We start from the raw sequence: 23,025 nt of genomic DNA on the forward strand, positions 1-23,025 counted from the left end.
TTGATATAGGGCAAAAATTGCCCAAATTTGGGACATACCTTTGCAGAATCCCATACTAGTTTGAAATTGTGAAATATATCATAATCAAAACTACTATTCCTTGTGTGACTTGGAATTTTAAGCTATATCCTTACCAAATGTTGGCTCAGTTGGTCCAGTTGTTTTCAAGCCCATCTGGAACAAACAAACACGCACTATCTCATTTTTGTTAGTAGTGTCTATAGATTAATACCCCTTTAACTCCTAACCACTTTTTATACTATTAATACACTTAACCACTTTTTCTACTATTCCTAGATATTGAAAAGGCTTATGATAGCGTACCAAGGGAGCATATCTGGAAATGCCTAAAAGAGCTGGGATTTCTTGATAGTCTTGCAAAAGTGAAAATGCTGTTTGATAAAACCAGAAGTTGTGTGCAGGTGGGTTGCAGGCTGCCCAAATGGTTTGAAATGAAGAGAGGAGTACAGCACCCATCTTGTTTATTACTGTGTTTGATGCTATAATAAAGGCTCTAAAAAGAAAGGAGCAGCAGGACTTGCAAGCTTTCATCTTTGCAGGCGATGTGGTGATCTGGGGTGAAACCGAAAATGATGTGGAGAAAAAACTGTAGAAATGGAGTCAAGAGTTTAAGATTTTTTGTTAAAAATGAAGCCATGTTTTCCAGTGTTGACTTAGTTAAATGTAGCAAAGGCTTTTCAGTCTATCAAACACATAGCAAATACAATGTAAATTAAAACACTAAAAGCATATCTGTAAAACACACACTAACATACAAAGAATGACATGTTTCGTTCTACAAGAACATCCTCAGATTCTATCAAATCACTTAAATAAGCTTATATATGTACAGTATTGTTTACGTAGCGTAAACTTGTCAAAGATAGAGAGATAAGTGATAACATGAAACAGTAATGACAAAAAATAAATTATGTACAACTATAATATAGTGAAAAACTTACGTATTTATCTAGACTGCCGATGTTAAGTCTGTTGTCACCAAACACTATTTCAGGACTGTGGTCATGGAAAGTTTGTGGTGAGCCACGCTGTGCGTGGAGAGGGGAGGGCAGGACAGGGAGGGGCCTAGTAGAACGATGTGGATCTCTCCTATTGGATGATAAAATCGGGTAGACTATAGAGTGGAGAGGGGGGGAGAGATGTAGGGCGGAGCGGCTGGAGCGCTGTGGAACTTTCCATCAACATTGGAGGGGGGGGAGAGATGTTATTGACCTATTTCATGTTAATTGTACCTGTATGTAATATGGATGAATGTAATTATTATAATTTTTTATTATTTATAATAGGTGAATGAAGTACGGAACGGTATTATTATTATTATTATTATTATTATTATTATTATTATTATTATAATGAAAAAAGCAATCCACCTTCCGTCAACATTGGAGAGGGGAGAGAAGTTATTGACCTTTTCCATGCGAATGTACCTTTATGTGATATGGATGAATGCAAATTAATAATTTTTAGTTGAATAAAGTAAGGGACGTTATTATTATTATTATTATTATTATTATTATTATTATTATTATTATTATTATTATTATTATTATTATTATTATTATTATTATTTACGATAGAAGCAATTTAAGGAGTAGGTGTTGTCAGATATTATGCGAGTAGAGCAAATAGGGGGGAATTATTTAAATGAGTATTATTATTATTATTACTATTATTATTATTATTATTATTATTATTATTATTATTTACGATAGAAGCAATTTAAGGAGTAGGTGTTGTTAGATATTATGTGAGTAGAGCGAATAGAGGGGAATTATTTAAATGTGTATGCTCATTCAGGTTATTGGCATTAGTATTTTTTGCGACGTAAATTTCTATTGCTTCTTTTATATTCAAAGATTTACTTTTATTTTCGAAGTGTAAAATTTTTAGATCAGTGTTGATGTCTGTGAAATGGTGTGAACAGTCGTAGATGTGCTCCCCGAAGGCTGAATGCCGATTATATCTGATCGCGTTTTTGTGTTCTTTGTATCTTGTATGGAAATTACGTTTTGTTTGACCTATGTATGTGGCGTTGCAGTTAGGTTCTTGGCACTTGAGTTCATACACTCCTGACTTTGAGAAAGGGTCCTTTTTGTTTAAGTTGCACCTGCTGAAGTGTCTCTGTAGTGTGTTATTCGTTCGAAAAGCTACTTTTAAACCTTGTTTCTTGAAAATGTTAGCTACTTTGTATGTGTTATTGTTAACATAGTTGAGAACCACATAGTTTTCTTTGTCGTGTGTGGTGCTTTCCCGGCGACTTTTCTTATGTTTATTTAAAAGTTTATCCACTGTGCCTGGAGGATGGTTGTTTTCTTTCGCGATTTGTTTAATTATTTGCATTTCTTCATTGAAATCTGTTGTGCTCATTGGTATGGAAATAGCTCTATGTATCATTGTATTCAGTCCTGCTATTTTGTGTGTGTATGGGTGGTTCGAGTTGTTGTCAATAGTGTGTGACGTCTGAGTGGGCTTTCTGTATACCTTGTAAGACAGGTTGTCATTATTCCTGTTGATTGTGATGTCTAAATAGTTTATTTTCTTGTTATTTTCTGGTTCCATTGTGAAGCTGATGGATTTGTGTAAAGAATTTAGAGTGTTTAATAACTGGTCTGCATTAGTGACGTCATTATCATATATGCATATGACGTCATCCACAAATCTGCTCCAATGTAAGATTCCTTTTGAAAGCTGGCCCATTAAGAACATGTTTTCGAAGTTATTGAGAAAAATGTTTGCTATTATACCTGATAACGGTGAGCCCATGGCTAGCCCTTCTGATTGGCAATAGATTTTGTCGTTAAATGCAAAGCAATTTTGGTGTAGTGTTGTTCTAAGAAGGTTAATAATTTCTTTGGTTTCTTGTAGAGAGGTGTTTTCCTTAAGAAGGTTTTCGATAATTTTAATGGATTCATCTATTGGTATGTTGGTGTACATGTTAGTGATGTCAAAGGATATCATACGTGTGCTCTCTGTTATTTTAAGTTTATTTAATTCTTTAATTAGTTCTAGGCTGTTTTTAATTGATCTGTCTCCTTTAAGTGAAATTTTCTCTTTTAGAATGATGTTCAGTTGTTTGCTTAAATTGTAACTTGGCGCATCTTTAAAATTTACTATTGGTCTAATGGGACAAAGCTCTTTGTGTATTTTGGGCAGGGCTCTTAGTGTGGGGAGTTTAGGATTTTTGATTATGAGGCTTTCTTTTTCTTGTTTTGTGAAAATTAAGTCTGTTTCCTTGATAGCTTGCTTTATTTGGTTTTGAAATTTATTTGTAGGGTCGCGTTGCAATTCTTGAATACCGTTGTTGTTGATGAATTCTATTGTTTTTTCTATGTATTCGTCTTTCTTCATTATGACTGTTGTGTTACCTTTATCCGCTTTCGTGATGATAAGGTTGTCGTTTTTAATTTTGTTCTTAACTGTTTTCATTGCCGAGTATTGAGTGGCGTAATTCGGTTGCTTAGTGGAATTTTCATGTGCGATTATTTTTAGGGCTTCGTTGGTGGCTACGTTTTTTATTATTTCTCTTTGTGGAGAGGGTATTTTGTCGCAGGCAATTTCTACGTCAGTGATGAGCTGTTTTATGTTGTTTTCGTTATGACGTTCCTGGCAGTTGAATTTGAGACCTTTCTCTAGCAGATCTATTTCATTCTTTGAAAAGGTAGTGTCTGATCTGTTAATTAATCTAGGGTGAAACTTTCCATGACCACAGTCCTGAAATAGTGTTTGGTGACAACAGACTTAACATCGGCAGTCTAGATAAATACGTAAGTTTTTCACTATATTATAGTTGTACATAATTTATTTTTTGTCATTACTGTTTCATGTTATGACTTATCTCTCTATCTTTGACAAGTTTACGCTACGTAAACAACACTGTACATATATAAGCTTATTTAAGTGATTTGATAGAATCTGAGGATGTTCTTGTAGAACGAAACATGTCATTCTTTGTATGTTAGTGTGTGTTTTACAGATATGCTTTTAGTGTTTTAATTTACATTGTATTTGCTATGTGTTTGATAGACTGAAAAGCCTTTGCTACATTTAACTAAGTCAACACTGGAAAACATGGCTTCATTTTTAACAAATTATTCGGCCAGTCAGGCAAATTACGAAGCCAAAAAGCTCAAATCACTTAAAATTAAAATCATGAACATTGACAAGTCAATCACATTTAATAAGAAATGTCTAGAATTAGAGCTCGTTCCTAAGTACATACCCATAAAAGCTAAACCCACAACAACTTCGGCTAAAATATCAACATCTCAATCACAGTTACTATGGATCAGAAACGAAATCAAATTCGCGTACATAAAGAAACAGCAAATCAATAAACAAATTCTACGCATCCACTTAAACCTAAGCAACTTCTGGCACCGCACACAATGGACATCCTATTCCAACTTTTTACACGATTACATTAAAAAGGAAGCAATCCGGAAACAGAAGGTTATTGACAATAAAATACGTAACCTAATGATTAAACAGAAAAGTCCAGAAAACGCTAAGCACAACAAACTCGCGAATTTTCACCCTAGATTAATTAACAGATCAGACACTACCTTTTCAAAGAATGAAATAGATCTGCTAGAGAAAGGTCTCAAATTCAACTGCCAGGAACGTCATAACGAAAACAACATAAAACAGCTCATCACTGACGTAGAAATTGCCTGCGACAAAATACCCTCTCCACAAAGAGAAATAATAAAAAACGTAGCCACCAACGAAGCCCTAAAAATAATCGCACATGAAAATTCCACTAAGCAACCGAATTACGCCACTCAATACTCGGCAATGAAAACAGTTAAGAACAAAATTAAAAACGACAACCTTATCATCACGAAAGCGGATAAAGGTAACACAACAGTCATAATGAAGAAAGACGAATACATAGAAAAAACAATAGAATTCATCAACAACAACGGTATTCAAGAATTGCAACGCGACCCTACAAATAAATTTCAAAACCAAATAAAGCAAGCTATCAAGGAAACAGACTTAATTTTCACAAAACAAGAAAAAGAAAGCCTCATAATCAAAAATCCTAAACTCCCCACACTAAGAGCCCTGCCCAAAATACACAAAGAGCTTTGTCCCATTAGACCAATAGTAAATTTTAAAGATGCGCCAAGTTACAATTTAAGCAAACAACTGAACATCATTCTAAAAGAGAAAATTTCACTTAAAGGAGACAGATCAATTAAAAACAGCCTAGAACTAATTAAAGAATTAAATAAACTTAAAATAACAGAGAGCACACGTATGATATCCTTTGACATCACTAACATGTACACCAACATACCAATAGATGAATCCATTAAAATTATCGAAAACCTTCTTAAGGAAAACACCTCTCTACAAGAAACCAAAGAAATTATTAACCTTCTTAGAACAACACTACACCAAAATTGCTTTGCATTTAACGACAAAATCTATTGCCAATCAGAAGGGCTAGCCATGGGCTCACCGTTATTAGGTATAATAGCAAACATTTTTCTCAATAACTTCGAAAACATGTTTTTAATGGGCCAGCTTTCAAAAGGAATCTTACATTGGAGCAGATTTGTGGATGACGTCATATGCATATATGATAATGACGTCACTAATGCAGACCAGTTATTAAACACTCTAAATTCTTTACACAAATCCATCAGCTTCACAATGGAACCAGAAAATAACAAGAAAATAAACTATTTAGACATCACAATCAACAGGAATAATGACAACCTGTCTTACAAGGTATACAGAAAGCCCACTCAGACGTCACACACTATTGACAACAACTCGAACCACCCATACACACACAAAATAGCAGGACTGAATACAATGATACATAGAGCTATTTCCATACCAATGAGCACAACAGATTTCAATGAAGAAATGCAAATAATTAAACAAATCGCGAAAGAAAACAACCATCCTCCAGGCACAGTGGATAAACTTTTAAATAAACATAAGAAAAGTCGCCGGGAAAGCACCACACACGACAAAGAAAACTATGTGGTTCTCAACTATGTTAACAATAACACATACAAAGTAGCTAACATTTTCAAGAAACAAGGTTTAAAAGTAGCTTTTCGAACGAATAACACACTACAGAGACACTTCAGCAGGTGCAACTTAAACAAAAAGGACCCTTTCTCAAAGTCAGGAGTGTATGAACTCAAGTGCCAAGAACCTAACTGCAACGCCACATACATAGGTCAAACAAAACGTAATTTCCATACAAGATACAAAGAACACAAAAACGCGATCAGATATAATCGGCATTCAGCCTTCGGGGAGCACATCTACGACTGTTCACACCATTTCACAGACATCAACACTGATCTAAAAATTTTACACTTCGAAAATAAAAGTAAATCTTTGAATATAAAAGAAGCAATAGAAATTTACGTCGCAAAAAATACTAATGCCAATAACCTGAATGAGCATACACATTTAAATAATTCCCCTCTATTCGCTCTACTCACATAATATCTAACAACACCTACTCCTTAAATTGCTTCTATCGTAAATAATAATAATAATAATAATAATAATAATAATAATAATAATAATAATAATAATAGTAATAATAATAATAATACTCATTTAAATAATTCCCCCCTATTTGCTCTACTCGCATAATATCTGACAACACCTACTCCTTAAATTGCTTCTATCGTAAATAATAATAATAATAATAATAATAATAATAATAATAATAACGTCCCTTACTTTATTCAACTAAAAATTATTAATTTGCATTCATCCATATCACATAAAGGTACATTCGCATGGAAAAGGTCAATAACTTCTCTCCCCTCTCCAATGTTGACGGAAGGTGGATTGCTTTTTTCATTATAATAATAATAATAATAATACCGTTCCGTACTTCATTCACCTATTATAAATAATAAAAAATTATAATAATTACATTCATCCATATTACATACAGGTACAATTAACATGAAATAGGTCAATAACATCTCTCCCCCCCCTCCAATGTTGATGGAAAGTTCCACAGCGCTCCAGCCGCTCCGCCCTACATCTCTCCCCCCCTCTCCACTCTATAGTCTACCCGATTTTATCATCCAATAGGAGAGATCCACATCGTTCTACTAGGCCCCTCCCTGTCCTGCCCTCCCCTCTCCACGCACAGCGTGGCTCACCACAAACTTTCCATGACCACAGTCCTGAAATAGTGTTTGGTGACAACAGACTTAACATCGGCAGTCTAGATAAATACGTAAGTTTTTCACTATATTATAGTTGTACATAATTTATTTTTTGTCATTACTGTTTCATGTTATCACTTATCTCTCTATCTTTGACAAGTTTACGCTACGTAAACAATACTGTACATATATAAGCTTATTTAAGTGATTTGATAGAATCTGAGGATGTTCTTGTAGAACGAAACATGTCATTCTTTGTATGTTAGTGTGTGTTTTACAGATATGCTTTTAGTGTTTTAATTTACATTGTATTTGCTATGTGTTTGATAGACTGAAAAGCCTTTGCTACATTTAAGAGTTTAAGAGGTACGATTTAGATATCAAAAAGGCTAAGACGGTGGTGATTAAGTTACAGGGGGGAGATGACAAACCACAAATCAGAATAAGTGACATCAAACTGGACAGTGTTCCAACGTTTAAGTATTTGGGTAGTATAGTATCAAAAGACAACCTTGCAAAATATGAGGTGGACAGTCGAATTAGCAAGGCAGTTCAATTTTATCACTAAGCAAGACAACTGCTGTGGGATAAACAAGTACCATTAAAAGTAAAGATGACATTGTATAAATCATATTATACATCCATCTTCACGCATAGCTTGGAAACTACCATGTTAACGAGGCAAGGCAACTCAAAACTTCAAGCTGCAGAAATGAAGTTCTTACACAAAAGTCCGAGAGGAGATGGGAATAGTAGACTTCCTACTACAAAGGATTCAGAAAGCAAGACTGAAGTGGTTTGGCCATGCAAGAAGGATGAGTGCAAGCAGGACTGCAAGAAGAGAATATGAAAGAGAAGTAAAAGGAAAAAGACCAGTGGGCAGACCCAGCGATAAAGGGACAGATCTGGTGAAGAAAGATGCCGAGGAGAGAGGTCAAAATTGGGAGAAGATTATGAGAAAACTGTGGTTCATGGACAGACAAAGATGGAGGGGGCTCATACACCACACCCGGGCAACTGGAGATGGTCAGCGGTGATGATGAGATTAATACATGTATAACTCGACTTACACCTTCAGTGTTGCCAGCTTATATGATAATGTGAAGTAAAATATTCTGTTGCATATTCTTGCATGCCATCATAAATTTTCAGAATATGCTTACTTTGAATGAGAAATTTGATACTCTAATTCTGGAGAAAGTACTTTTTGTTTTTACTGCAATGTTGATGCACATCATAGCTGACACTAGCCACCTCCTCAGGTAGTTAGACTTGCATTGCTAAGTTGATTGAAGCTGTAGACTCTTTTATTATGTATTGTTACTTGAAGCAAGTTTGTTTTACAGTATGTCATCTGTAGTAGTACAATGTCAAGTAAAACATTATATATAAACTTTTACCTAGAATTAATTTTTGAATTATTTATTCTCATTTAAGCTTCTGAATAATCCTATTTCCCAATAATTCAGAAATGATGAGCTTGGTAGCAGTTCTGTTTTATTGTAGCACGTCTGTGATGACGCAGATGTTGGATGAGCATAAACTAATGAGGGTAGTTGTTATATTATTCTGGGGATATTTTTGTTCCAGATTTGGGTCAGTGAAAGGTGAGTTGAATGGATGGAAAAATTGTCATGATCAGGTGAAGGAATAGTGGGATGATTTTTTTTTTTTTTTTACAGATTTGGACAAAAATGTATCAAGCCCTGCAGATACTGCTTCACAACAGTCGAGTATTGAAGTGCTAGGGGACATTTTTGGACCTCTAGCACCTAATGAATCGTCTGCTCCTGCTGCTGCTGCTTCTGTTGCAATTCCTGTTTTTCATGCTGAACCTTCAATTCTTCAGCCTGTTTCGTTATTGGTCTCAACTGGCAAAAGTGAGTGAAAAAAATCTCTAATTTTGTTCACTGAACTGCATGTTCTGATATCCACACCGTAAATTATGTTAGACAAAGTGCTTAAATAGAAACTGCTTATAAATTGGTATTGTGCTTACATGGAAACAGCTGGCTGTTGGCATATCTGTCTTGTTATAACAACAGGTGATGGTGTTTGTAGATACCAACTTTTTATACATCAGGAGAAATAATAACACCACTTGATTTGCTGCTTGTTTCATTCAAAAGATATATAAGCTATTTTCTTTGCTAAGAGATATTGGCTAATTATGGTGGTGGAAAGTCCCTTCAGAGATGCCCGTACAGTTGACTAAAGCTTGGTGCATAACTACATCCAAACCCACGAGGCTGCTGGTCATACTCAGGCACTGGTAGGAAATATCAGACATTTTAACTTTTCTTCTCATCTCCTTTCAGTATCCTGACTATTGCAAATAATTACCAATTTCATTTGTAAAACCACTTTGGTCTGCATTTTAAAACAATAGGATATGGATGATTTTCTTTGATCTTATTGGAAAAGCAGGATCACATGCCCCTAATTCCAGAGAAACCAAGTACATACCTGCCAACACTTCCGATTTACCAGGAAACTTTCTGTTCTTTTAACTTGTCTTCCAATTTTCAGATTCATTTTTAATTCTTCCTATTTTTGACCATATGGTTAATACTCTTGCCCTAGGATAAAGGATAAATTCTTATGTGCTTGTGTAATTTACCCAGCCTCATTTTCAAGCGTATTTATTTGATGCTTTATTTCACGAGTGTATCGTCCTATTTTAAAATAGTTTTACTTGAGTCAGCCTTGTCAATACACCTTATAATGATAGAAAACTATTTATTTTACCATACATGTTGCGGGAAAATCATCCATTCCCTTCATCAGTGTCCCGAAACATGTATGGTAAGCTAAATAGTTTTCTATCATTATAAGGTGTATTGACAAGGTGGACTCAAGTAAAACTATTTTAAATAATTCTGTAATAGATTCAGACAAGTCAATACAGGATCAAACAACCATATTAACCTATTATGGTTAAGTTTATCAACAATGTATCGTCCGTTGCCTTCGTGTGTCATGTTTTCTGCCCACTACAGCAGCATATGTGCTTTACGGCTGGGGATTCGGGACTGCAGTCATCCTACAAGCAAGAGAGGCTAGTGCGCGCTAGTGACTCAGTTAATCGGGACGATAGAATAAGGTTTCTTACGGTGTGGTTCACGCATATTAACATAGTTCCTGTGCATATTTTCGTTGGAGTTGTAGGTCACGTGTTTTTCTAGCGGTTCTGTGCTTTTCCTCGTGTCAAAGTCATATGTTAATAATGTATGAGACATACTGATCTGTTTTGTATGTGGTAGTTTCGCGTATTTCAGTGCATTTTTATTCATTCTTACTTCATAATTTTAATGAGTTGAATGTATTTCAGGGAGTTGTGTCGGTGACAGTTTCTGGTATTTTCTCTTCACGTTGTGGCCAAGAAAACATAGCAAACGTTATCTCCAAGTGTTCAGAGATGCCTGTAAAATTAAATTTCCGTTCATTTTACAGTCTAATAAAGGAAACTATTATGCGTTTTGTTGCGTGTGTCGGTTTGATATAAATACAGTGGAACCTCGATATCTTGAATCACCTCGGGAGATAAATTTTATTTCGAGATATAGAGAATACCATTTTTGAGCATGTATAGCATATAATTGAATCATATGTATCTACGGGCTTTTACCGAATACATTATTTTTAACAGTATTTAAAAATATACGAAGAAACTCTATTTTATGGCATCACCTTAATTATATAACTTATAGTAACTTTTTAGAAGACAGGCTACAGTACATGCAGTAGTGAAACAAGAAACATAGCTCCGTTAACACCTTTGGAAAAAAATTCCATTAGTCTCTTCTGTTTGTTGCTGTTAACCTTTCCTCCCTTCACGTTGAAACATCTCGTCAATATCATGCAGCCGAGTTTCGTAAATGGAGCTTGTCATTCGTGACTTCTGGGCTTGCTTTTGTACGTGAGCGGTAATTAATTTACATTACAAGTAATAAATCTCATTGTAGACCGTATTGGATGCCATGTTGTAACATTCCATGTTTTTTCACACTAGTTTTAAGCCTATTTTCATTTTATAAATATAAATGTTGATTCTTAGGGTGCCATATATGTTAAGGACACTAGGTTCAGGGCCCTGACCTAACTTTAGGCTAAGATTTATTTTCGGCTGATGATGCTTACGACTGTTAAGCGAAACGTCCCATCTTACAACGCCTGTTGTAATGTTTATATCCTAAATATAGGAAAGATAAGTATTGGAAAGGTGGTGTTAACTATTATTCTTGTTTTAATTAATTTACACCCGAGAAACAGCGAGGGTTTGCTGATTTTCCGACCACTAGAAGTTCGCGTTTTTTGGTTCCCATCATATTAGTTCCCAGCTTCACTGTAACCCTTTCTTTACTTGTTAACTGTTCCTCACAAACCACAAATGCCGTATTGCACCGTTAATGTTGCACAAAATTCAAGTTACAGAATATTTTTCGCTTCAAGGGAGGAAATGTTTGCTTTGAGAAATTGAAAAAATCGTGCAACCGAATTTCAAGTAATAGAGAAATAAATATACGTGAAGAATAGGACAAACAGCCGGAAAATTTAAGTTACTTCCGAGATACTGAAAATTCGAGTAATGGAGGTTCAACTGTATTATTTCTATGTATGTGTCATAAAGGAGAGTGATAAGGTACATTTTCTTGTAACCATTTTAATGTTTTTCTAGTTTAAGGTTTTTAAATTTGTCAGTTCATATTGTAACTGTAGATATGTATGCCTTTTATCCTGTCCTTTCTTAACTTAGACCATGGCGCAATATATGTGATGAAATCCAAGAATTAAAAAATCTTCCTATTTTTGATTTCAAAAAGTTGGCAGCTATGCAAGTACCTGCCATGTCATCCATCAATCAGTCATCATCGATCTGCACTTAGGGCTCTCGCCCAGGTGGCATATTGCCTGTCAATTTTTTACCTAGTCTTTCTTAAGCGATTTCAAATAACTTCCAAATTTATTGAACATTTCCCTCAGTAAATTATTCCAGTCCCTGATACCTCTTCTTATAGATTAATATTTGCCCCAATTTGTCATCTTGAATTCTAACTTCATCTTCATATTATGATCATTCCTGTCTTTAATAGCTCCACTCAAGCTTATTCGTCTACTAGTGTCACTCCAAGCCATCCCTTCACTGACATATCGGTGCATCCTGCTTACAATTGACAAATTTCAAACTCGATACTCAATAGTATTAATTAGTGATATTCAGTAGTGATTTTACTTTTAAGTTATTACTTTTAGTAAGATGCTACGGCTGAAGAAGTCTTCCAGTAAGGACGAAACATGCACTGTATTACGTTTAGACATTAAAATTACATGTATTTTCACTTGTGAAGTGATGTACGAGGGCCATCCGGAAAGTAGTACCAATTAGCGCCGCATTAAGCGCTGACGACTCGGGTAGCCGCTGGGCAAGGTCAGACCGCATCAGTGGCTTGTCTGCCTGCTCTGTGCGAGGTTGCATGATGCTAGCATTGCCTGTGTTGTGTCTGTGACCATTTAAAATGTTTAAACAAATTGAGAACCCTGCCAGTTGTGAAGTGAGTGCTGTGATTAAATTTCTTAATGCACGAAATGTTCGCCAGTTAACGGAGGTGTATGGAGACAATGTGATGGACGAGTCGTCTGTTTGGCGCTGGTGTCGCACCTTCAACCTGGGGAGGGGGAATACACACGACGAGGAACGTTCAGGTAGACCCTCTGTCATTACAGACCAACTGCTGAGCACAGCAGACGAATGCGTGAGGAACGATCGGCGCGTCACAATGATGAACTATGTGAACATTTTCCTAATGTGTCTCGAACAATTGTTCATGAAATTGTCAAAGACCATCTGCATTATTAAAAAATCTGTGCAAGGTGGGTCCCTCGCATGCTTACAGAGGAGCACAAATCCAAGCGTATGGCTGCAGCACTGACATTTCTGGGACATTATTCCGATGAAGGAGACTCTTTCCTGACTCGTATCATTACTGGGGACGAAACATGAGTTTGTTATTGCAACCCGATGAAGATAAAAACAGGAATGATAATCAAAACCCATAAATAGCACCAAATGAGTACAAGAAGCAAACAACTTACCATTGAACAGCAGCAACATTAAATATACTAGCGTGGAGGGCATAGAACGTAAAGGAGAAAGGGCAGGATCATATAACTAGCTACTTGAGGTGTTGCCAGGTCAACATTGTTAACTACTAAATGAAAGCAAAATTAAATTTCATTAAATTGAACTTTACTTAAAAATTAGGAAAAATTAAAAAATTGATGAATGAAAACTGAAGAACAAATAATTGAATTTTAAATAACCTCTTTGAATTATGGATAAAAATCAATTTTTAAAGCAATAAAACTAGGAGTGTGCACTCGGATAACAACATAAAATAATTTTTATATTGTAATAAATAAGTGAATAGAAGAACATATACCCCATTAAAAAAAAATCTTACTTAATTCATTAAAATAAGAGACAAATGTCTATTTTTAAAATAATTAAAATTGTGAAAACACACTCAGATTACAAACTACAGCTTGCATTAGAATCAATAAATGACAAATGTTAAAACGGATCCCTGCTTTAGAAAATTCATTACACCACTGACCAGAGTTTTGTAAGTGGGTGAACTACAATAAATCGCACTAAACTGAAATTTGTTTCCAGACCCTGTACACAAGGATTTCAATCATCCCAGAAACACGGAAACACACATAACATTGAAGGCAACGATAGCAAATCAAATATTCCACGTGTGACTAATTAAAACAACACAAGAGAGAATAGCACGAACCCAAATAAAAAAAAAAATATTTCCCAAATTATTTACACATTACGAAGGGAAACACAATTAAAATTCCACAGAAAAACAGAACAATGGTCCACACGAAGCATGCAGCTTCGTAAAATCCAGCCAACATAAACATCAACACCAGGCAAAGCCCACACAAAATTAGCATGCCAGCAGATAAGATAAAGGTATGACATGCAATAATGAAAGAGAGAAAAAAAACACGGATGTGAATATTCAGAGGCTGGTAAACGTAAGTATCATCAAGAAATGGGGAAACAAATTTCAGTTTCCTACAACCACGATATTACAATAATGTATAATATTTTGAATTTAACATTTCCCCCAACCAAATATTAATAGAGGATTTAAATGCCAGTTATTAAATTTTAATTTTAGGAGGCTCTGGAAAATGGTAATGCCCGAATAAGACCGGAAATAAACCATCCCATTAAGTAATTAAACAATGATCCATTACGAAAACAATACTAGCACACAATGTCTTTCAAAACATTGATAACAATGCAATGGATACCACAAATATGAACCAAGAAAAGTAGAAGGAAATCCACCAACTAAATTAATAATAATAATAACTTTAAGAAACAGAAAAAGGTAGCACAACGATAATCTCAGTAAAATAAAAGGAATGGAATAATTTGCCTCTCACCAGCGCATATACCAATTTCCAGAATTACTCCATTATAATAATTTGGATATAGAACTTAACAAAAATCTTGTTAGGTTACATTTTAATAGTTTGAAGATACAATTTTTATCATTAAAATGTCCGATGCAGAAGAAATTCTAGTTTAATTTAATGAATAAACTGTGGCCAACATGTCCATAAACTATAGGCCTAATTTCAATTACAGTTGCAGAGTAGACACGAAATAATATTAGCGGCATTGACAAAAAATTTTAAATATATTAGATGTCACTGATAGCTTGTTACTCACATTCTTCTTCTCCAAATAATCCGGCAGTAGAACAGTTTCGAAACAATTAAGATGATACTTGTACTTACATCTTTGGGTGTCCAATTTAATATAATCCAATAGTTACGTAGTTAGCTCATATTGCAAAAGGTACACTCGCTCAGATATTCATTCCACAACACAAATACGAAAGAACGATGAATAGAAACTACATTAGATATATAATTACACTATAACTAAGGCCAACAGCCTAATTCCATGGTTATTAGCCTGGAGAATCAGACTCCATTCCACCAACTTTCAGTCGAGTCTTGTACACGACAACTTCTCCAAATGCGTCCATAATGGCGCTCAGCCGGCAACAGACTGGCTTCCAGCTAGCGAAAAGCATAGCGCTCAGTTCAAAACAGTAGACCGGGTGTGCGCGCACTTCAACTAGTTTGTTGGGCAAATCAGAAATTTCGAAGCTACCGACATAACAATAGCGAAATATGCATTTTAAATAGGCATAGTTCAGGCACATAAATTAACTGCAATTCAAACAATGGCTGAGAATGGTAGATAAAGTCCCCACACAACAAATGAGGGTAGCGTAAATTATTGTCTCAGTTATGCATCACCTGAGAGTAAATGACAGTCAATGGAATGGCATAATGCTCATTCACCAACCAAACCAAACAAAATCAAGACAGTTCTGTCCACCAGGAAACTCATGGCAACCGTTTTCTGGGATCGCCGAGGTGTACTGCTCATTGATTTTATGGCCCGCCATGGAGACACAGTTAATGCTAATGCGTATTGTGAAACATTAAAGAAATTACGGCGGGCAATAAAAAATCGACGGCGAGGTCTATTGTCTACAGGCATCATTCTCCTTCATGACAATGCCAGGCCTCATGCAGCTGCGATAACACAAAAACTTTTGCATAAATTCAAGTGGGAAACCTTCGACCATCCCCGTACTGGACTTGGCCCCTTCGGATTTTCATCTCTTTACGAAGCTTAAAGACTTTCTGGCAGGAAAAAGATTTGACAGCGATGAAGAGCTTAAACGAGCCGTGACTACGTATCTCAATACGCTGGCGGCGGAGGACTATGACGCTGGAATACAAAAACTCGTCACACGTTATGACAAATGCCTAAATTTGCTTGGTGATTATGTGGAGAAGTAGTGTAAAGTATGCTCTTTCCAATAAAAATATGTATATTTGTTAATATTTGCTCATGTGTCTTTATTTTGCAAACGGGTATCACTTTCCGGATGACTTTCGTATATTGATTAGGTGGACACTTTAAATAAAATAAATTTCTTAATCAAATTACCTCAATATGGACCGTTACAATGAAATTCGTCATTTGTAACATTGAAGCCAACCAGGCTTAAAAAAATCGTAGGTATCTTAACCTTAAAATTAAAGTAGCGAAAATCTCTAAAGACATTGCGCTGGGTTAAGTGGCTTAGACGGTTGTGGTACTGGCCTTCTAACCCCAACATGGCAGGTTCGATGCTGGCTCAGTCCAGTGGTATTTGAAGGTGCTCAAATACGTCAGCCTTGTGTCGGTAGATTTACTAGCACGTAAAACAACTTCTGCGAGACCAAATTTCTCAGCATCTCCGAAAATCGTAAAAGTAGTTAGTGGGACGTAAAGCCAATAACATTATTATAAAGACATTGCTTTCTTGAAAGAATGCCAGGTAAACAACTTAGTTCCCAAGATTTTGTAACCAACTCAAAGGAAAAGCTTGTCTACTCATTATCATGTCAACTCAAATAAATTGCATTTGGTTAAAGAAAAAATCAAATTTCTCTATAAAAAAGAGAACCTTTCTAAATGAAAAATTACATTCAACACATCTTAAGGTCCCCCTATGGCTGACCCCATTAGAATGGAGTTCTTTTCAACATATTTTAAATGAAATGGAAAACATCTTAAGTAGAAAACAAGTCACATTGGACAACAAATTAGATAATCTTAAAAGAATGAAATTAGATACCAGTAATAGAAGGCCTAATGCAAATTCACCAGTGGTTCAGAACATTTTTCAGTTAAAAACCATTAAAGAATGCATTTTACAGACCAAGAATGAGATATTTTAAACAAAGGACCTAAATTTAATTGGGCAAGGTTCCAATAAAGATAATGACATCATTACAACCATAGCCGAAGCTGAATCAAACATCCAGAAGCTCACTACAGATTCCCTAGATGATCTAAGATACGAAATAAAGAAAAGACTTCCCCAGTTAGCCAATCAACTTAAGCCAACTTTTCTGTAGACTCTGTCAAACGCAACAAAGATCTCAAAAATAAAAAATACTAATGTTATCGTAACAAAAGTTGATAAGGGTAATTTCATGGTCATATTTGATAAGAAAGATAATATTGAAAAGACGGAAGAGTTCTCTTCAGATGATTTGTTCTCAATAATCAATAAGGTCACTACAGTCCAAATCCAAAAAATCTGAAATCTCTGCTGAAAAATTCTACTTTCATCCTTCATGAATATGAAAATCAGAAAATGATAAACATGGCTAGATCTTCCCAAGATTCACAAGTTTGGGGTCCCCATCAGACCTATCATTAGTTGTAAAAATAGTCCCACTTACATGAATTCCCAATTTATACATACATTTCTATATAACAATTATAATTTTCACAATAAATCACCCATTAAAAATTCAGTGGATTTTTGTAACAGTTTGAAAAATTTCAAATTATTGCCACAATACTTCATAATTATGTTCTTATAAACTAATATGTATGCTAATATTCCAGTTAATAAAACAATAGACATCATAAGAATGAGTTTAACAAATCAAGGCTATCTAGGGAAATTGGAAATAGAGCAATTTATGAAAATTTTAGAATTCATTGTGAGAGAGAATTATTTTACTTTCAGTAACGAAATATGTAGTCAAGATGGATTACCAATGGGGGCCCCAGCCTCAGGTATCCTTGCCAGTATTGATCTGGACTATCTAGAACATCATAAAATAATACGACAAATTCAGGGTTTAGAGTTTTGGACACTTTTTTAATAATAGATAAACGCCTAAGTAACAGTAATAATACAGTATATTACAATTTTTAAATTTCTTAGATCATAATATAAAATTTACAGTAGAAGAAGGGAAAGACAACTCCCTGAATTTTTTAGGTGTGACTGAAAAGAGAACATAGTTGGTTCTCCTATAAAATGTACAGAAAGTACATAATTACCCCGGTTACTATTAAAAAAAATTCACCACATCCCGGAAGCCATAAGCGGGCAGCATATTTTAGCATGATCTACTGTACCATGCCTTTAACTTACCACTATCAAAAAAAAGGAACAAAGAACTACGTTTCATAAAAAAGATAGCTAGTTTAAATGGGTTTAGCAGTAATATCTATATATATAAAATAAGAGTTTTGTCTGTACATTGCTCAGAATTTGAAAAGAATGGTATTTCTGTATCGGTCATGTCCGCAGTAACAAGAAAATGCATTTTTTACTTTTCCATAATTTCTGTCAGTCTGTCTGTCTATCTGTCTGTATGTATGTATGTATGTATGTATGTATGTATGTACACGCATCACGACAAAACGGCTGAAGATAATTTAATGAAAATCGGTATGTAATGTCGGGTGATGAACCACTGTAATCTAGACTACAAACTACAAATTCTTTTATTCACGCTGAGTGAAATGGTAGTTTAGGGGAAGGTCTGAAATGTAATTCTCAAATAAGGTATTTATGTTATTAGTGGTCGTATCGATAAATACTACATAACTAACATAACTTTAGTTATGTCGTAAGTTGGTAGTAGTTATTAAATTTCCGATCACTTATGCCTTATACATTGTTACAGTACCGCGTATAATCGGAGATATTCCTGAATTTGGATTTTTGTTACTAAGTCAATATCAGTGCCGAGTCACAAGAAAATGGGTAAACAGAATTTAGTGAAAATCGGTATGTAAAGTCTGAGAATAAGGAACTACAGTCTAAGATATAAATAACTTTGTAAGACATCCTAATATCACAGAGTTGAAAGAAAACTAATGTGAAGTCCTGCAATATAGAAAGTTCATAAACTTTATCAACAATAACATTACATTGACCATTGTTTGTTGTGATGTGCTTTTTGTCTTCTGTTTCCTCTCATCCCCGATAGATAGGATTACTGCAGCGTACCAAGGTTTTTTTTATTTGCTTGACGTCGCACCGACACAGGTAGGTCTTATGGTAACGATGGGATAGGAAATGAATAGTGGTGTGAAGGAAGCGGCCTTGGCTTTAAGGTACAGCCTGGTATGACTGGTGTGAAAATGGGAAACCACGGAATACCATCTTTTGTTTTTTGCTTAATGTCGCACCGACACAGATATGTCTTATGGCGACGGTGGGATAGGAAAGGTCTAGGAAGTGGAAGGAAGCGGCCATGGCTTTAATTAAGGTACAGTCCTGGCATTTGCCTGGTGTGAAAATGGGAAACCACGGAAAACCGTCGTCAGGGCTGCCGACAGTGGGGTTCGAACCCATCTCCCGAATACCATCTTCAGGGTTGCCGGCAGTGGGGTTTGAATCCACTATCTCCCGGATGCAAACTCACAGCTGCGCACCCCTAACCACACGGCCAACTCGCCTGGTCGTACCAACTTTAACAACCTGCCTGTATATTGGCAGGAAGTAGCTGAGGTGTAAGATAACTTTCTTCTTTAGCATGCCATTCCTCTGGTTCATACATTTTCTGATATATCTGGTATGTAACACACTGGTTCATCATAGTATTCGAGCTATACAATCCCTACTCTGAGCCACTGATTGGAATGAGTAGTGTGCATATTTAACGGAATAATGACAGAGGAGTGTTCACGGCAGTCTGCGACCTGGTTATTCCAGCTCTGGAACTTTGGACTCTTAGATCGGCACCGTTGTACTGTTCGTTGAAAGTGAGAAAGTGTGCGGTTTTTCATTTGATCGAGTATTTTATATGATAACATTGCTTTCAATCACTACATTCCTACTGACGTTTTTGTAATGACCTATGTTGAATTCAGTTAGGAAAACCACAAAGTCAGTCTTTCTGAGAATCCCGTAGCGAAGCACGGGTACATCAGCTAGTCATTAATAAAATCATAGGCAAAGTTAAAAGAGAGAATAGCATAAAATTAACACCTAAAATACATAAGTCTAAATACACCACGTTCACATTTGCTAACCCGGGGATTTTTCAAATTACAAATTTATTCATAAAACACAATTACCAAGTTTTGTTTTCAACCAATAATAATAACTAATTTATTCTAATAATAATAATTTCGTGTGGCTATTTCTAGCCGAGTGCAGCCCTTGTACGGCAGACCCTCCGATGAGGGTGGGCGGCATCTGCCATATGTAGGTAACTGCGTGTTATTGTGTTGGAGGATAGTGTTATGTGTGGTGTGTGAGTTGCAGGGATGTTGGGGACAGCACAAACGCCCAGCCCCCGGGCCATTGGAATTAACCAATGAAGGTTAAAATCCCCGACCCGGCTGGGAATCGAACCCGGGACCCTCTGAACCGAAGGTCAGTACGCTGACCATTCAGCCAACGAGTCGGACACTAATTTATTCTATAACCACAATACCGTAAATTGTAATAAAGAAGATTATTTAGGTTCAGGAATATATAAGCTTAAATGCGATCGATGCATTGTTACGCGCGTTGGTTAAATGGGAAGAAATTTCTCTACAATATATCAGGAACATGTCAACGCTAACAAACACGGAAAATATTCGGCTATGAGCATACTCATGGGAGAAACTGGCCACCAGTACATTAATAAAAACCAAGACTTAATCATACTTAAAAGAATAAATAAAGGGAATCTGATGAGCATATGTAAAGGGTGACAGCTAAAGGTACGTCCACACCAAGATATTTTCATCAACTTTGTTAATAAACACTTAATGAACAATGTTAATGAACATTTCTGTCTGTTAATAAACAAAATAGTGTGTTCATTAACTTTTCGAGCATGTTGATAAACAAAATTTCTTTAACTTTTGTGAATGAAATTTTTCATTAACTTTTTGTGTTTTTGTTAACATTTCGGTTCGCACATGCGCAAAGACATAATTAGAACACGCAAACTCATATGTGCAATATGATACTTTTTTGTTTCTCGAAATCGACTATCGAATCGCAAGCAACTCGTATATTGCGCCGAATTACGAAATACCAGGAAGTATATGACAATATTATTTTGTTGAAATGGAGTGGTCTTGGCACTAATTGAATCCTACCAGAATTATCCTGTTTTGTGGGACAGTCGGCTTCCAAACCACAAGGACAGGAATGCTTGAAAGGATAGTTACTCGGAAATGGCCTCTGAGTTTAATTGCACTCAACATGATATTGAGCATAAAATTAACAAACTCAGAGGTCAGTTCCACAGAGAATTTTTAAAAGTCAGGAGAAGTAAAAAAAGTGGGAGCAGTCCGGGTTGTGTTTATACACCAAAATGGTTTGCATATAAGAGCATGCTAGTGTTTATGGTAAGGGAAGAAGATAGCGAGACCACAATAAGCAATTTACAGGTAGAGGTAAGTAAACATGTAGGCTATTTATTATTTTACACATATATAATACTTAACATTGAGATTATCCATACATAAATATATGTACATTACTGTTAACAACAACATAGTAATAGTAGCATACTTATTTTTCTATTAGCATGTAAGAGTCAAATAAAAATTGATGTATCATAAGAACAGTATTGTGATTACATTATTATACTAATGAGCTATGTAAACAAATATACCATAGAAGAATAACAATCCCATTGCACTAACCAAAACAGATTTATGCACATTGATCTTGCCATGGCACACTTCCTTCCTCACTCAAAAAGTAATTTGTATATTCAAGGCGCACATTCTTAGCATTTTGTGCTGGCCTACCTTGTCCTTCCTGTACAGGTTGCAGTTCATATTCATCCAGTCTCCATAAACCTGGAGTGACTGTCCCATTTTCAGTATCTTCAATATCAAATGAACCTGGAGGAGTGTGTGTATTTCTTGCAGCTTTATTTCTACGCAAAAAGTTGTGAAGTGCAATACATGCAGTCACAATAATTCTAGCTTTAGCTGGAACAAGCATTAGTGGTTTTCTGAATACTCTGAATTTTTCTGCCATTATTTCAAACACATTTTCAACCACCCGCCGAGCCCTGCTAAGCCGATAGTTGTAGATCCTTTCAGGTGATCCCCTTTCAAAACTACCATGGAATGGTTTCATGATATTCGTGCACAATGGAAATGCTTCATCGGCTACAAATACATATGGAGTATCAATCTCTCTCCCAGGAAGTGGGCAGGGTTTTGGAATATCTAATAGGTCATTCGTAATTGCTGGATATAGACTAGAATTGACATACACTCCACCATCTGATAGTCTCCCATTAGATCCCACATCAAAATAAGTAAACATGTAATTTGCATCCACTTCACCCAAAAGGACTATGCTGTGGGTGCCTTTGTAGTTGTAATAGTGGCTACCACTATTTGGAGGGGATTGTAGTACCACATGTTTACCATCTATTGCCCCAATACAGTGACTGAAATTCCATACTCCAGAAAATACTCTCTCTATTCTTAACCAGTCTGTGTCAACTTGTGGAACCTGAAATGAGCAAACAAATAAAGGTTTCATGGTACCTTAACTTACACTCAAAAATTATGGTTGATTGCCCTTTTAATAACTTAATTTAAGACCAAAGAAAATAGTATGCCTATGAAAATGTCAAGAACTAATCATGTTTCAACATTTATTATAACAAAACTTGTAACATTTCAGATTGATGATACACAAGTGGACTTTGACCCTGACGATATATGCACAGTGTGAGCACTGACAGTCAGTTTCCTCCACTGATGGAAATGGAGGGGAGTGCTCAAGGAAGCAGTACCTCCTCACAACAAATTTAACCCAAAAGAAAAAGGAAAAGAACTGGTAAAAGCACTTGTGATATCATATCGGAGTCATACAGTGCATTCCAGCAAGTGGCACAAGCGCCAGTGACACCAGAGGATGATTTTGATGTGTATGGACGTTTCATTAGCAATGAACTGCGCCAA

At 35.7% G+C, this 23,025-nt stretch overlaps 1 protein-coding gene across 1 annotated transcript in view; it reads left to right on the forward strand.

The window, feature by feature from the left end:
* The window catches only part of Gga (ADP-ribosylation factor-binding protein Gga), a 312,496-nt gene that overhangs the window by 90,437 nt on the left and 199,034 nt on the right, over positions 1-23,025 (forward strand). Inside the window, exon 6 of the mRNA XM_067142150.2 lies at positions 8,864-9,061. Within this exon, the coding sequence (XP_066998251.2) occupies positions 8,864-9,061 (198 nt within the window). The remainder of the gene's footprint in view (positions 1-8,863; positions 9,062-23,025) is intronic.

The sequence above is a fragment of the Anabrus simplex genome, chromosome 2, assembly GCF_040414725.1.
Source record: "Anabrus simplex isolate iqAnaSimp1 chromosome 2, ASM4041472v1, whole genome shotgun sequence".
In the NCBI taxonomy this organism is placed as follows: Eukaryota; Metazoa; Arthropoda; class Insecta; order Orthoptera; family Tettigoniidae; genus Anabrus; species Anabrus simplex.